The following is a 13,814-nucleotide window of genomic DNA, read 5'->3' as shown; positions in this document are numbered from 1 at the left end:
TGGTAAGATCCCACATGCCGCGGAGCAACTAAGCCCGTGCGCCACAACTGCTGAGCCCACGTGCCACAACTACTGAAGCCCGTGTGCCTAGAGCCCATGCTCTGCAACAAGAGAAGCCACCACAATGAGAAGCCTGCGCCCTGCAACTAAGAGTAGCCCCTGCTCGCCGCAACTAGAGAAAGCCCGCGCGCAGCAACGAAGACCCAACACAGCCAAAAAAAAAAAAAACAACCAAATAAATAAATCTTAAAAAAAAGATTAATGCAAATGGACCTGAGTGAATTATTTTACAAGAAAGGATTCTAAGTCATCTAAGTCTTTAAGTAAATCCCATCTCTTCTCTCCTCATCCCTTATTCCTCCCCCCAACACTAGCAGAAAAACAAACAAACAGAAAACAGTAAACCTGATGGTCTTGTTAGAATTGGGAAAAAGCAGAGTGAGGACAGAATGTACTTGCAAACGGTATTTCTTCTCCAACCTCAATTGCTTTGTTTTCCTTTCAGGCATGCAGTCTGCAGAAGCTGTTTGCTGTGGAAGAGGAGTTTGAAGATGAGGTAAAAAAGTGTTGGTGAACAGAGATGGCAGAGAAGGTCTTAAGATGTAAACACCCAGGCCCAGAACCCAAGTTTCCTTTTACTTGACATGTATATCTTTTTTTGTCTGTGAGAGGCTGAGAAATGATGAGAAATGTAAATAACCCACTTAACTGTCTTAGAAACAAATGAAAAACCAGAAAGATGAGCTGCTTAACTGTCATACCTTTAGATTATAAGGGCCCTTGCCCGGAAGCTGTGTCACGTGGATGATTGGATTCACCTTCACGATGACATACTTTATTTTAATATAAATTTATTTATTTATTCATTTATTTTTTGGCTGCGTTGGGTCTTCGTTGCTGCAGGCGGGCTTTCTCTAGTTGCAGCGAGCGGGGGCTGCTCTTTGTTGGGGTGTGTGGGCTTCTCATTGCGGTGGCTTCTCTTTGTTGTGGAGCACGGGCTCTAGGCATGTGGGCTCAGTAGTGGTGGCTCACGGGCCCTAGAACGCAGGCTCAGTAGTTGTGGCACATGGGCTTAGTTGCTCCGCGGCATGTGGGATCTTCCTGGACCAGGGCTCGAACCCGTGTCCCCTGCACTGGCAGGCAGATTCTTAACCACTGAGCCACCAGGGAAGCCCCACGATGACGTACTTGATGTGGGAAGAAAATTTAGGGAGAGTCAGAGATGGCACAGTTACTGGACAGCAGGAGGCCTGGGGTCACCAACTGGCTACCTGAGCCAGGGCAAAGTACTGCATTCTGTGGCCTTCCATTTTCTCTCCTATCACACATGATGGCCGTTCTTCTGCCATAAACATTCTTCCCTTCCCCCTCTCTCCTCAGAAGATGACACGTTAGACTAGATCTGAAGCTGGCATGTTAGAATCACCTCTGCCGAGGCCCTACCACATACCAGTTACATCAGAATTTCTGAGAATGGGCGCAGGCAGGGGTATTTCTAATCTCCGGGTGCAGCCGGAGACCACTGAACTAGTGATCTGCACAGCTGTCTTCCCACTCAGATCTAACAGATACAGTTTCATCTAGGAGGCCCAAAATTGCTATCTCAAATCCTTTTCAGAAAGAAACAGGATTTAAGTGAGTAAATCTCCAAAAGGTAAATTAAGTTGCTTAAGAATACAGCACCAGGGACTTCCCTGGTGGGGCAGTGGTTAAGAACCCACCTGCCAAGGCAGGGGACACCAGTTCCATCCCTGGTCCAGGAAGATCCCACATGCCGCAGAGCAACTAAGCCCGTGTGCCACAACTACTGAGCCTGCTCTCCGGAGCCCACGAGCCACAACTACTGAGCCCGCGTGCCACAAATATTGAAGCCCACGTGCCTAAAGCCCGAGCTCCGCAACAAGAGAAACCACTGCAATGAGAAGCCCACGCACTGCAACGAAGAGTAGCCCCTGCTTGATGCAACCAGAGAAAGCCCGTGTGCGGCAACAAAGACTGAACGCAGCCAAATAAATAAATAGATGAAAAAGAAAGAATACGACACCGACAGCCAGGATGGCCTCCTGACTCCAGTCTAATGTACATGGAAACTATTAAACTACATTTATAGACTAGAGTTGCTCTAGTTTATCAATGACAAGCCATTCAAACCTACTTTTTTGTCTCCCAGTGATTTGCTTTAAAAATCACGTTTAGAATTTGTCCGGATGCCTAACTGGTGCCTAGTGAAATGGTGAATGCTGCTCCAGGGACCCTTCTGGCAGCCACAGTCCCATGCCTCCCTTCCTTTGAGGCTTTTGGAACCCGAGGTTTGAAGGGAAAAACAGACCTTCCTCAGACCTCTGAAAATGCCATCTCTGGCTTGTCTCATTCATTGAGGCCCCAAGACATAGTGACAAAGGCACTTATGGGTTCCAGTCCTGGTTCTGTGAAGTTACTTAACCTCTCTGAGTCTCCGTTTCTGTATCCGTAAAACAGGGACAATAATAGTACCTATTCATAGGGTCATCATGAGAACTCATGGAGAGAATTCTGGTAAAATGTTTACATGGTACCTGGCACCCAGTGAGGTTTTTCAAATGTTAGATGTTTTGTTATCACTTGGGGACTTGATTTTTGTTTTTACAAATAATTCGAAACTGCCAGGTTTGTCAAGGAGATATGCGTCCTTGTCTTTGTCTTTCAGCTTTGGAGATGTGTAATTACGGGCTGAGAAAAATGACCCTCCTGGGTCTTACCAGGTCATGGTAGGACTGCTAGGCTAGTAATGGAATTAAGAGTGAAGGACTCTGACAGCTCAAGTTTCTGTTCCATGACCAGTCCCTTTCCCCCTTCCCAAGACAGATGACATCATGTCTGAGAGTGAGCTCTTCAGCGGAAAAGGGCTGCATCACCTCCCAGGGTCATCAGGATTTTATTGCTGCTGTAATTATAATATTATTATTACTAAGTCCTAAAGTAGTCCTGTTAGAGTATGCTACTCTCCTGATAGTACATGAAGCAAGAAAGATCCTTTCTCTAGCCTGGATAGTCCAGTGCAGCAGCGGGGGGTGGGGGTGGAGGGGACCTTCCTGTCAGTTAAATCAGCAGTTCTGACACCTTCGGAACAGGTCTGTTGCTCTTGAAGGTGTCAATCTCCCCTTGCTTCCCAACCGGAATCCATACTTCATTTACCTGCCTGAAAAGCTATATTTAACTTCTATCTATTTTGCAGGCTCCAAGGACTCTCTGGCTTACTGAAGACTAAGCGTGCGCGTGTGCGTGCGCGTGTGCGTGTGCGTGTGTGTGTGTGTGTGTGTGCTGGGGGTGAGGAGTGGGTGGAGGACAGGCAGCAGGACCAGATGGATAGATGCCTAGTGCACAGGCTCCACACCACGAAGCTAGTTTCCTTGAGATGGGTGTGTGACCTTGGATGATTTGTTTGACTCCTGGGTGACCTGGTTCCTTTGCTTCTCCTACTGCTCCCCCAACTGCCGCCACCACCCCTCCCCATCCCCCACCTGAGACTGAAGAAAGAGAGAAGCTACCTGAAGACTTAGCCTTAGAATGCGTCTGGTAGAAGCCTCGTTGTGGGCTCCTGGGCAAGGTCAAAGGTGGTGAGAGAGTCCACCACTGCCTTTCACACCTTGGCTTCTTGTTTGCGAGTACCTGCACACACAGACACACCACATACCCGAAACAGTGAAAGCAGAGTGTTTCTTGATTTCCAGATGCCAAGACCTGCTGTCTCTGCTTCTTTGTAGGATTTCTTGTCGGCGGTGGAGGATGCAGAGAACCAGTTCGTTGGCTCACGGCCTGTGAATGCTGGGTGCCTGCGACCTGTCTCTTCCCGGCCACAGGAGGCCCAGCTACTGCCATGCCCCACTGCTCCTTCAGAGGCTGCGGGCCTGCCAGCCCTGGGACTCCGCCTTTCTACCTCTGGCATGCCCAGGGCCGTTGAAGGTCCACCTTCCACAGGAACAGCTCCCCTAAGGCCTGTCTCAATGTCCAGCAGCTGGACTGGCAATCAGGGAAGAGTGACACTGACAGAAGTGCTCAGTGAGACCCCAGTAAGACCCCAGTCCTCAGTCTCCCACCCCCAGCTCACCTTCAAGAGCAAACAGCAGGTGATTGGTGGCTTTGAGGGGCCTGAACAAGATGAATTTGATAAGGTCCTGGCAAGCATGGAGCTGGAACTTGGAGTTAGCGGTGAGGCCACAGGAATCCTGCCCACCTGGCGGCGGGAGGACTCAACATTGGCTAAAAAGGCCCGGGCAGCTGATCTGAGCAGACCTTGCCAAAAGGGGCCCATGCCTGCAACCCACATAGCTGGTATCCCGTCAGCTCGGGATGTGCCCCCGGATCCTGTTGTCCGCTGTGGGACTCCACAGTCCCACTTGAGGCCTGGTGCCACGGGTAACCTTCCTGTCCCAACTGCCTCAGTGGTTCGCGGTCAGCAGCCCCATTGGGAAGTCTCTCCCGGTGGTCCCCCTCCTCAAGCGCCCCAGCCTCTCCAAGCTGCTGGCAGGCTCGTTCAGAGCAGCCCTCAAAATCATTTCCCTGGTCAGCCATTCCCGTCTCCAAATGCCTGCTTAACTGGCAAACCTCATTTTCTTACACCACAAACTCCCAACTCAAGCTGTGCTACTCCCTCAAGGACTATCTCTGGATTATTTCCTCGGGGGCCCTTCCAGCCCCGAGCTCCAGCATCTTCTGTCAAGTCTCCTGTCAGCACCCTGAAGGGCCCCCGTCCTTCCCCAGTCCCTCAAGCTGCTCTGCAGACGCCCATCGTCACGAACCACCTGGTGCGGCTGGTCACTGCTGCCAACCGGACACCCCAGCAGCCCACTTGCACTTCCACCCGCGCCAAAACGCGCCGCTTCCCCGGCCCAGCAGGGCTCCTGCCTCACCAGGTGAGTGACGGCTTCTCTCTGGCCAGAGCCTGAGCTCCCCAGGCTGCTGGGGGCCCAGGAGAGCAGCAGAGTCCCAGAGGATCTTCACGCCCCCCCAGGAAGGGGAGGAAGGAAGTGCAGAGAGGGAGCGTTTCCAAAGCTGTGGAGGAAGTCAGAAGAAGTGGGAAGAATTGAATGCTTGAAAACCCACATGCGAGATGCTTAAGGCTTGAGAATGTCACAATTTCCATACGTTTGTTGAACATCTACTGTTTCCTAGCACCAGAGCAGAAAGACTCATTCACTTATATTTGCTAAAGACTGGTATGTGTTGGGCACTTTGCTTGGACCTGAGAATACAGAGATTAACATAGAAATAGTTCCCGTCCTAAGGAGCTTCCAGGAGAGTGGAAGAAGCAGACACAAACGATTACACATAAAAGGCACAGGGAGAGTAGAGGTCATTCCCTGGGTGCTGGGGAGACACTGGGCTCCTTGGGCTTGCTGCGTGGGCTCTGGAGGGGTGAGTAGGAGGTTTACGGAGGTGTGTGTCAGAAGGCTGTGTCTTGGAGGACATTTCAGCAGTGGAAAGACGGGAGAGCATGTGCAAAGGCACAGATGCTCTGGGAGATCCACAGAATCTCATAGCTGGTGTGGGTCAATGTGGGGGAGTTGGGGCTGAGCTGCGTGTGTAGATTTCGGCAGCAGTGGAGAGACAGGGTCCATCAAACTACTCTTGGATCAGATCCCAGATAATTGGACTCCGAGGATCTGTTCTGGTTGTGATAGGTTACCCCCTTTCCTCACAGTTGAAGGGTGTTTGAAAAGATTCCTACCTGTTAGCTTGCTCTTCCCTGGCACTTTTAAGAGAAATCCAAGGAGACCTGGGATGGCCCTCTGTAGGGAAGGATGAGGTCCCTGAGAAGGGGTGTGGGGAAAGCTGCCCTTTTACTCATCTCAGGCCTCTCTATTCAAGTCATCGCCCCCTTCAGGAAGCCCTGGGGTTTGTTCCTGGGCCAGCTCTAGCTTCCTCACACTCCCAAAATGATTCCCAAAGCATCTTTTTTGAGCTGCCAACGAGGCTCCTGAGACTTCCTCAGGAGAGATGTACTATGTGTTAATTGTCCCTGGTAGTTTCCTGAACTCATTATGTAACCCAGACGAGAAGCTGTACTTGTAAATAACAGCTGCTGAGCTTGCTCTCGCCTTCTCCTCCTCTGTCCCCTTGTAGCACAGTGGGAAACATCTGGACGACATCATGGTTTCCACGCCCCAGACTCCGACTCATGGTGCTCTGGCTAAATTCCGGACAGAGGTAACTAATTCCATGCAAATGTTAACTTCCTGGGGATCGTTTAAGAGTGAGGGACATCCCTACATGTTTCAGTAGCTGAGGATCAGCGTCTGTGCTGCTCGGCCCGTTCCCTGGGGTCATACACCACAGGGCATTTGGGGAGGTGGCAATTTTCCTGGCATAAAGTGAAGCCTATCCTGATGCCAGAGGGGTGTGAACTGATACCATGAGTCCAGCCTTCTTTCCCAGCTAAGAAAGAAAGGCCTAGCTAACTCCATCTTCCCTCAGAGGAGGAGAGTGTAACAGTTGTCGAAATTGTATCTCAGGAACCCTGCCTTTCAGGTTTCTGGGAATCAAGCTGGGAAGGATCTGGCTTCATCTTGCCTCTGGTGGGTTCCCTCTTGGTGGGTGAGACCCAGCCTCCCTCCTCCCTGGGATTCTGGTTGACCTGCTCTGCTCCCAGACCCACTTTTGCTTTTAATTCTCTCTAGAAGTTTTTCTCTTTGCTGTAGCTCTGCAGATCCACCAGTCCATTTCAGCTCCAAAGCAATAAATATTCACCTGGATTCAAAGCATTTTTTTTTTTTTTTTTTTTTTGCGGTACGCGGGCCTCTCACCATTGTGGCCTCTCCTGTTGCGGAGCACAGGCTCCGGACGCACAGGCCCAGCGGCCATGGCTCACGGGTCCCAAAGCATTTTTTAATATAATAAGGTGAACAGTTAAAGCCAGAGGCATCCCAGATAAAATATAATTCGTTTCAAAATTGCCTGGAAGCCTATAAATATATGTGGGAGCTCCCTAGCCCTAAGACTTTGCAAGTCCATTGTAAGAGACAAGCATAGATAGCCTTTTGCATTAATGTAATTAAAGTCAGGGCCTGATTTAAAGTAAACAAATGCCTCAGTGAAAGTACTTTTGCTAGTGTACCTTTGCTATTGCTTCTCAGTGAAAGATGTGATATGCCACAAGGTTGCGCACACCACTTTCTGAACTTGGAGATACACGAAGGGAGAGAATGTGGCCACCGTGCTGCAGGGAATTCACCCTTGCTCTCCCACCCCTCTATCCCAGCTCAGTCAAGGCCTCTAGCAAAGCGGACCTGTTAATGCAGGCTCCCCTTCTGCTCTGTTGTGCCAGATTGTTACTAGTTCCCAGGCATCGGTGGAGGAGGACTTTGGGCGAGGGCCCTGGCTGACCATGAAATCTGCTCTGGGCCTGGATGAGAGAGACCCTACCTGTTTCCTCTGTACCTACAGCATCATCATGGTGCTGCGGAAGGTAAGGGTCCTGGGTGCTGAGACCCAAAGGGAAGACCATTGTTATCCCTTTCACCAACCTCCTGCCCTGCTCCACCTTAGGAAAGGGGCTCTCTGTTTGCTCCCTGCTACCCCAGGCCTGTCTCTGAGTGGCAACATGAAGCCCCTTTGGTTGTATCTTCCACTCACCTGCCTTTTCACAGTATCTGGCATAGGTGGAGGTGGGTTATGGGCATGTCTCTGCACATCTGGGCCCTGAATGGGGTAGGGTAAACACACTGCTACCCCTAGAGCTCCCCAGAGGTCAAAGGTCACGTTCAGACGCACGTTAGTACATGTGCTGACGTATTCCTGCCTGTGGCCTGTGAGATGGAGCGCTATATGAATACACACACATAAACACACAAAAGAAAGGAGGCAGGGCAGACAAATGAAAGGCCCGCCAGCTTCAGGTCTGCCAGAGGGAGATGGGATGAGCCCTGTAGACTGCCCCTTGGCCCTCTGAAAAGGAAGACCATCACCACACCAGTGCTCTGCCCCCCTCCCTGGGTTGCCCTGGCACACTTGGGAACCTTACAGGTGGGACGTGGCTGGCTCAGCAAATGCCTCTCCTTGTAACCAGGCAGCCCTGAAGCAGCTGCCCAGGAACAAAGTCCCCAACATGGCCGTGATGATCAAGTCCCTGACTCGGAGCACAGTGGACGCCAGTGCGGTTTTCAAGGACCCCACGGGTGAGGAGCTAAGTCCTGGGAGTGTCTGACGAGTGGCTGCATTGAGGTCAGGAGGTGAGGAGGAGCCGCCCTCTCCATTTGCAGTTAGGAAAATTGAGGCAGTGTCCAGCCCCCTTCCCAGCCGGGGCCCAGGCCAGTCACTGTGCTGCCCTTGGCCCTGATACAGATGGGTGGTGTGGTGTTTGCAGGAGAGATGCAGGGCACGGTGCACAGGTTGCTGCTGGAGACACGCCAGAATGAGCTGAAGCCTGGCTCAGTGCTGCTGCTAAAGCAGGTACGGGAGCTCCAGGTGGGGACCTGCTCTCCCGCCTCCCGCCCTGGAGAAAGCCCCGGGTTGTCTCTCTGGCTCCCTGCCCTCCCAGGGCCCAGGCAGAGAGTGGCTGCCCTAGTGCAAGCCCTTGGCTCACTGGAGCCGAGTAAAGGCCTGACTGCCATCCTTCAGGGGGCGGATGGGGGTGGAGGTCGTGCTGTGAGGGGCCGAGGATGGGGTACGCAGTTCTACTCTGGCAGCAGGGCTGCGGCAGGAGTGATTTCCGTGACCCTGGTGCAGAGGCTAGCAAGGGTGAGGCAGGCGGGACTGGGTGGCTGTCCGGCAGCACCTCGCGCTCTGTCAGGACATTGGACACCTTCCCCCCCTTTCTCTACTCCAGATCGGAGTGTTCTCTCCTTCACTCCGAAATCACTACCTCAACGTGACGCCCAACAACCTGGTCCACGTTTATAGCCCAGATTCTGGGGATGGGAACTTCCTCAAGCCATCTCAGCCCTTCGCCAAGGTAAGAGGAGCAAGATGGAGTGGGGATGGGTAGGGCCGCTTTCCGCCTGGATCTTCCGATTTCTTCGCCTCCTCTATCCTGGGGAGCAGGGATGTGAAGTGGACAGTTGCCCTGAGGTGAAAAGATGCCCTATGGGGACAGGGCCATCTCCTCCTGTCCCTGATCCAGCCACCTGCCAGATGGCACAGTAACAGGACCTAGAGGAGCAGCTGGCTTCTGGGTGGATCCCTGAGTGTCTGATGGCAGACCTGAACATTGGAGAGCATGAGAGTCACTTGAGAACTAACCGAGTTGAGGGTCCACGATGGGGTGGGGCCCTCAGTGAGTGACTGAGGGTTGGATTTGCTGCAGGTGGCAGTGCAGAGAACAGACAGCTACAGATGGTCTGTCAGGTGAGCCAGCACTTGCTCTGCATCTTCCCTCCTGGTTTCCACCTCTGCTAGGTGAGGGGGCGCTGGCCCAGAACTCCTTTGGGAGCCAAGGGAGGCTGGGTTCCAGGCAGTTCCACTCCAGGGTGAGGGTGCAGGGCCCGGCCTTGACTTGACACAAAGTGTCCCGTCTGTGGCCACCCCCACCTTCCTGGGATCCTGGGTTGTCGTCATGACCTGGCCTGGGGGTCAGGAGACCTAGGTCATGGCCCTGCTCTGCTGGAAATTTGTAACATGACCTTGGGCAAGTCCTGTCCCCTCCCCTGCTGTTGCTTTGTCTATAAAATGAGTGGGTTAGACTAGATGACATCTAGTCAAGTTACATGTTTAGTTCTAACTTGCTGCTTCTCATCTTTCTCCCTAACCTTCTTCATTCTCTCAATATCACCCCACTTCTAAAAAAAGCATCTTGATTTCCATTTTTTTTTTAATTATTTTTTTGGCTGCGTTGCATCTTTGTTGCTGCGCGTGGCTTTCTCTAGTTGCGGCGAGCGGGGGCTACTCTTCACTGCAGTGCGCAGGCTTCTCATTGCAGTGGCTTCTAGTTGCGGAGCGCAGGCTCTAGGGCGCATGGGCTTCAGTAGTTGCAGCGCATGGGCTCAGTAGTTGTGGCTTGCAGGCTCAGTAGTTGTGGCTCATGGGCTTAGTTGCTCCACGACATGTGGGATCTTCCCGGACTGGGGCTCGAACCTATGTCCTCTGCATTGGCAGGTGAATTCTTAACCACTGTGCCACCAGGGAAGTCCCATCTTGATTTCCTTTTAAATTTCAAGTCACCCGCGGAATTTCCTGGTGGTCCAGTGGTTAGGACTGTGTGCTTCCACTGCAGGGGGCACGGGTTCGATCCCTGGCCAGGGAACTAAGATCCCCCTCGCTGCAAGGTGTGGCCAAAAAAAAAAAAAAAAAATTTCAAGTCATCCATACTTGTTGAAAAAAATTGTACAGAATAAAGCAATGTGAAACTGACCCTTCTCCACTTCCATTCCCTAGGGCTAACCATGGTTAACAGGTTTAATTACTAATTTTAATTACCTGTTCATATATTAGTTAGTTTGGGGATTGTTAACAGCTCATTTTTAATTCCAGGCTAACTCCTCAGCATATTTCTGAATGGCGTCTTCACTCTCTGCTCCAGTTATAGAGATTCCCTAAAACATCAGATACCAGCAGAATTAGAAAAGAAAGTCGGCCAAAAGTTTTCTGTTTTTCTTTTATTTTTTTAACTGTCTGCTGTTTGGGGTGTTTGGCGTTTCAGCTCCCTCCCCACAGCATGGGCCTGGGTGACTGGCCGCTGCCACGTTCCTCTCTCCTGTCTTTCCTGAGCCCCCACCTATTCCTTTGAGGTTGTTTGGGCAGAACTGTCCAGAGGGATTTCAGGGGCACAGGTATTGGTAACCAGATCCTCTGTCCCCAGGATCCAGGAAGCTTCCATGAACGCCTCCAGCATGAGACCGAGAAGCCTGGGAAAGGTCTCAGAATAGCACAGAACCCAGAGGCAGGGGCATCATCTGAGAAAGAACTACTCCCAGAAGCAGGTAAGGCCGTCAGCCCACCCAGGAGCAAAAGAGGTTCTCCTTCTATTTCCTCTTGAATAGCTCAGCCAGATTGTTCTTCCTCCTGTGAGTCTTTGGGTCTTACAGAATCTTAACAGAAATCCGATGTGGTGTGTTCTCTGGCGAGGCTGCAGGCCACAAACTAATTAACACAAAGAATGTGAACCGAAGTGCCCCAGTTTCCAGGCCATGTGCTGTTAGCCACAGGGGGAGATAGACTGGCACCATCCTTGAGTCTTCTGTGGACTGATGGCCAGACCTCAGAGGCAGATTTCCCCATAGTGACTAAGCTCCAAGGCCCTCCAGGTGGTGCTGAGGGGTCAAACATCCATGAGGTTAGGGTGGGACCAGGATACAGACCTGAGAGGCCCAAATACAGACCTTTGAGGGGAGGGCCAACTTGTTCCTCAGGAGGGAGCCTTACCCAGGTGAAGCTAACACAGTCCAGGTCTGGTCCTTAGCTCTTTGATTCAACCCTGTTTGGCCCCAAAGTTCATGGGATTATGGATAGGTGTCTCGACGTTAACCAAATTTCACAGTAGACCAATGGATAAACCACAAAGCCCATTTCTTTATATTGTATGAACAAGTATCTACCCTGTATGCTGGAATCTTCTCTAGAATCTTGCACTGTCTCCTTGTAAGTCAGCTTGATGACAAGCCGAACCATCATCAGAAGGTTGCTGGTGGTCACAGTATGAGAGTGAGGCGAGTTGCCTGTAGAATGTGTGGTTGCTGTCATATCTCCACTGTAGGGACAGACCTGCCGGGCAGGCAGCTGCTGGTGGTGGCCGGGCAGCACTAGGAGACACAAATGCGGATTCCTACTATGATTCCCATTTTCCTAGGCTCACACTGGCTGGCTCACTCCCCTTCATTTAACCTAGTGTTTCTTCAGACGGTCACAGTGTAGCTAGTGAGGGGCAACTGTTTTTGTTATAATCAAATTGCAGTCCTGCTTCCCTGAGTACAGTGCTGGTCACCCTAATTAAATTTGAATGCCCCAAAACTGACTTCTGTCCTTCCAGCAGCAGTGTTATCGAGTGGGAGCTGGCCTCTGCAGGTATAGTTTCCAGCCGGACTGACTCTAGGGCTGCCTGATCCCATCCATTCAGCGGGAGTTTTCTAGTTGGAAGCTAGGGCTCTGGTGTCAAAGGGATGCTACTTGGGGAAGTTGTTGACCTCTGTAAACCCTGTTCTCTCAGGTGAAGTGGGGATTCTAACGTGAACTACCACGAGATGCCCTCTGAAGGGGCCCCGTGAGACCGAAATGAAGTGATGAGTGTAACGTGGGCAGCCCTGTGCTGGCGCCCGGCATGCCCCCAGTGCGTGTTAGCTGCCCTTGTTAACAGTCAGAGTAGCAGTAGGGCTTACTGAGGTCAGCTCTGTTTCCAAGTTCTCAGACAGAAGCACCCCATCTAAGAACTGTAGTCGGGGACAGTTACTTTTGTCCCCTCTGCCTACGAGGCACTTTGGGGGAGGGGACGATGATGTCTCCCACTCTGCAGATGAGAAACCAGGTTAATGAACTGTGTGATTCTGAACACATCTAGTGACTCTTCCTGGCCTTCTTTCTCCCTCTGTCCAACGCAGAGGTTGCACTAGGGGACCTCTGCTCAGGCACTGTGCCTCTGGATGGAAAGAGGAGCCATGAAGGCCCGAGGGGAGCCTCTTTCTTAGCAAAGTGGCCCGGGCGTTTTGCCTCTGCCTTTGTTGTGTGTGGGTATGTGGGGGGCAGAGGGGAGGTGGAAGGCGGGCCGGCCTCAGGCCCGTCAGTGTGGGTGCTAGCGGCTGGGCGAGCCACCTTCCTGACAGCCCTCCCGAGGGGCGGGAGCCTTGGCTCTGAGTCATGTGGAGCCCTAATATTATCACTAAGTCTCCCCGCCCTCTCTTCCCCCCCTCTCCCCCCCCGCAGATGACCTAGATGGACTCCTGAGCGAGCTCCCTGAGGACTTCTTCTGTGGCACCAGCAGTTGGGACTCCCCCAAGGCAGGGCACCCCCCATAAGCCGGCAGCCTCTCAGCACCCAGAAGAGAGAAGACCAACACAATTGGAAAACAAAGTTCCGGGACTTCTCTGGCTGCTCCCACCCTGGACACTTACCCTGAGAACACCCTCGTCCCTCGGGTTCTGCAGTGCCGTCACTTTGGGTCTTCCTTTGGCAACCGGAACTCTGCCCAGGATCAACTCTGCGGCTCTACTGTCCTCCAAGCCCTCGGGTGCATATTCCTTCTCCTCCTCCAACAGGGAAGGTGTGCCATTCTCCCACCTCAGCTTGAATTTAGAGGATGCTGGGCCTGGTCCCTTTACTCCCTAGTCCGCGGGCAGCTGAGGAGCTAAGAGGAGCCGCACCACAGCAGTGACGACCTGTCCCTCTGGACAAGGAAGGAACGCTCAGACTTCCCTGTGCGTCGTCTCTTGAGGCCTGTAGCTGGCCAGCTCACCTGTGCCCAGGGCTCCCAGGAGCGGGGGCAGGAGGACGGCTGAGGTGCCTTATTCTGAAATAAAGCAGCCGCCTGCTTCACCCACCTCCCTCTCGTTTCCAGCCTCGCTGCTCCTTGTTCTGTCTGCCCTGCTGGTGGTACCTTGGCCAGAGCAGAGCCAAGCCACTCGTTTTCTCTCTCTCTGTCTCTCTCCTTTTTTTTTTAACTATAAACTTTTTCTTGTAGACAGTTTTAGATTTATAGAATTTTTGCAAAGATGTTACAGGGAGTTCTCATATACCCCACACCCAGTCTCCCCTATTGCTGCCATCTTACATTAGTATGGTAGATTTGTTGCAACTAAAGAACCAGTATTGATACATTATTATTAACTGAATTCCATACTTTATTCACATTACTCAGTTTTCCCCGATGTCCTTTTTCTCTTCCAGGATCTCACGTTACATTTAGCCATCGTGTC

The 13,814-nt window shown here is 52.0% G+C and overlaps 1 protein-coding gene across 1 annotated transcript in view; it reads left to right on the top strand.

The window, feature by feature from the left end:
• Nucleotides 1-12,917, top strand: part of HROB (homologous recombination factor with OB-fold) — a gene marked incomplete at both ends in the record, with an annotated part of 29,376 nt that extends 16,459 nt beyond the window's left edge. Inside the window, 11 exons of the mRNA XM_082860792.1 lie at nucleotides 506-556; nucleotides 3,744-4,331; nucleotides 4,423-4,542; nucleotides 4,674-4,892; nucleotides 6,103-6,186; nucleotides 7,298-7,444; nucleotides 8,045-8,153; nucleotides 8,342-8,427; nucleotides 8,804-8,929; nucleotides 10,772-10,892; nucleotides 12,826-12,917. Of these exons, the coding sequence (XP_082716918.1) occupies nucleotides 506-556; nucleotides 3,744-4,331; nucleotides 4,423-4,542; nucleotides 4,674-4,892; nucleotides 6,103-6,186; nucleotides 7,298-7,444; nucleotides 8,045-8,153; nucleotides 8,342-8,427; nucleotides 8,804-8,929; nucleotides 10,772-10,892; nucleotides 12,826-12,917 (1,743 nt within the window). The remainder of the gene's footprint in view (nucleotides 1-505; nucleotides 557-3,743; nucleotides 4,332-4,422; nucleotides 4,543-4,673; nucleotides 4,893-6,102; nucleotides 6,187-7,297; nucleotides 7,445-8,044; nucleotides 8,154-8,341; nucleotides 8,428-8,803; nucleotides 8,930-10,771; nucleotides 10,893-12,825) is intronic.
• Nucleotides 12,918-13,814: the final 897 nt, after the last annotated feature.

This window comes from Leucopleurus acutus (assembly GCF_964270905.1).
Source record: "Leucopleurus acutus genome assembly, chromosome: 19".
NCBI lineage: Eukaryota > Metazoa > Chordata > Mammalia > Artiodactyla > Delphinidae > Leucopleurus > Leucopleurus acutus.
The sequence above is the reverse complement of the archived record's forward strand: the minus strand, read 5'-3'. Positions and strand labels throughout refer to the sequence as shown.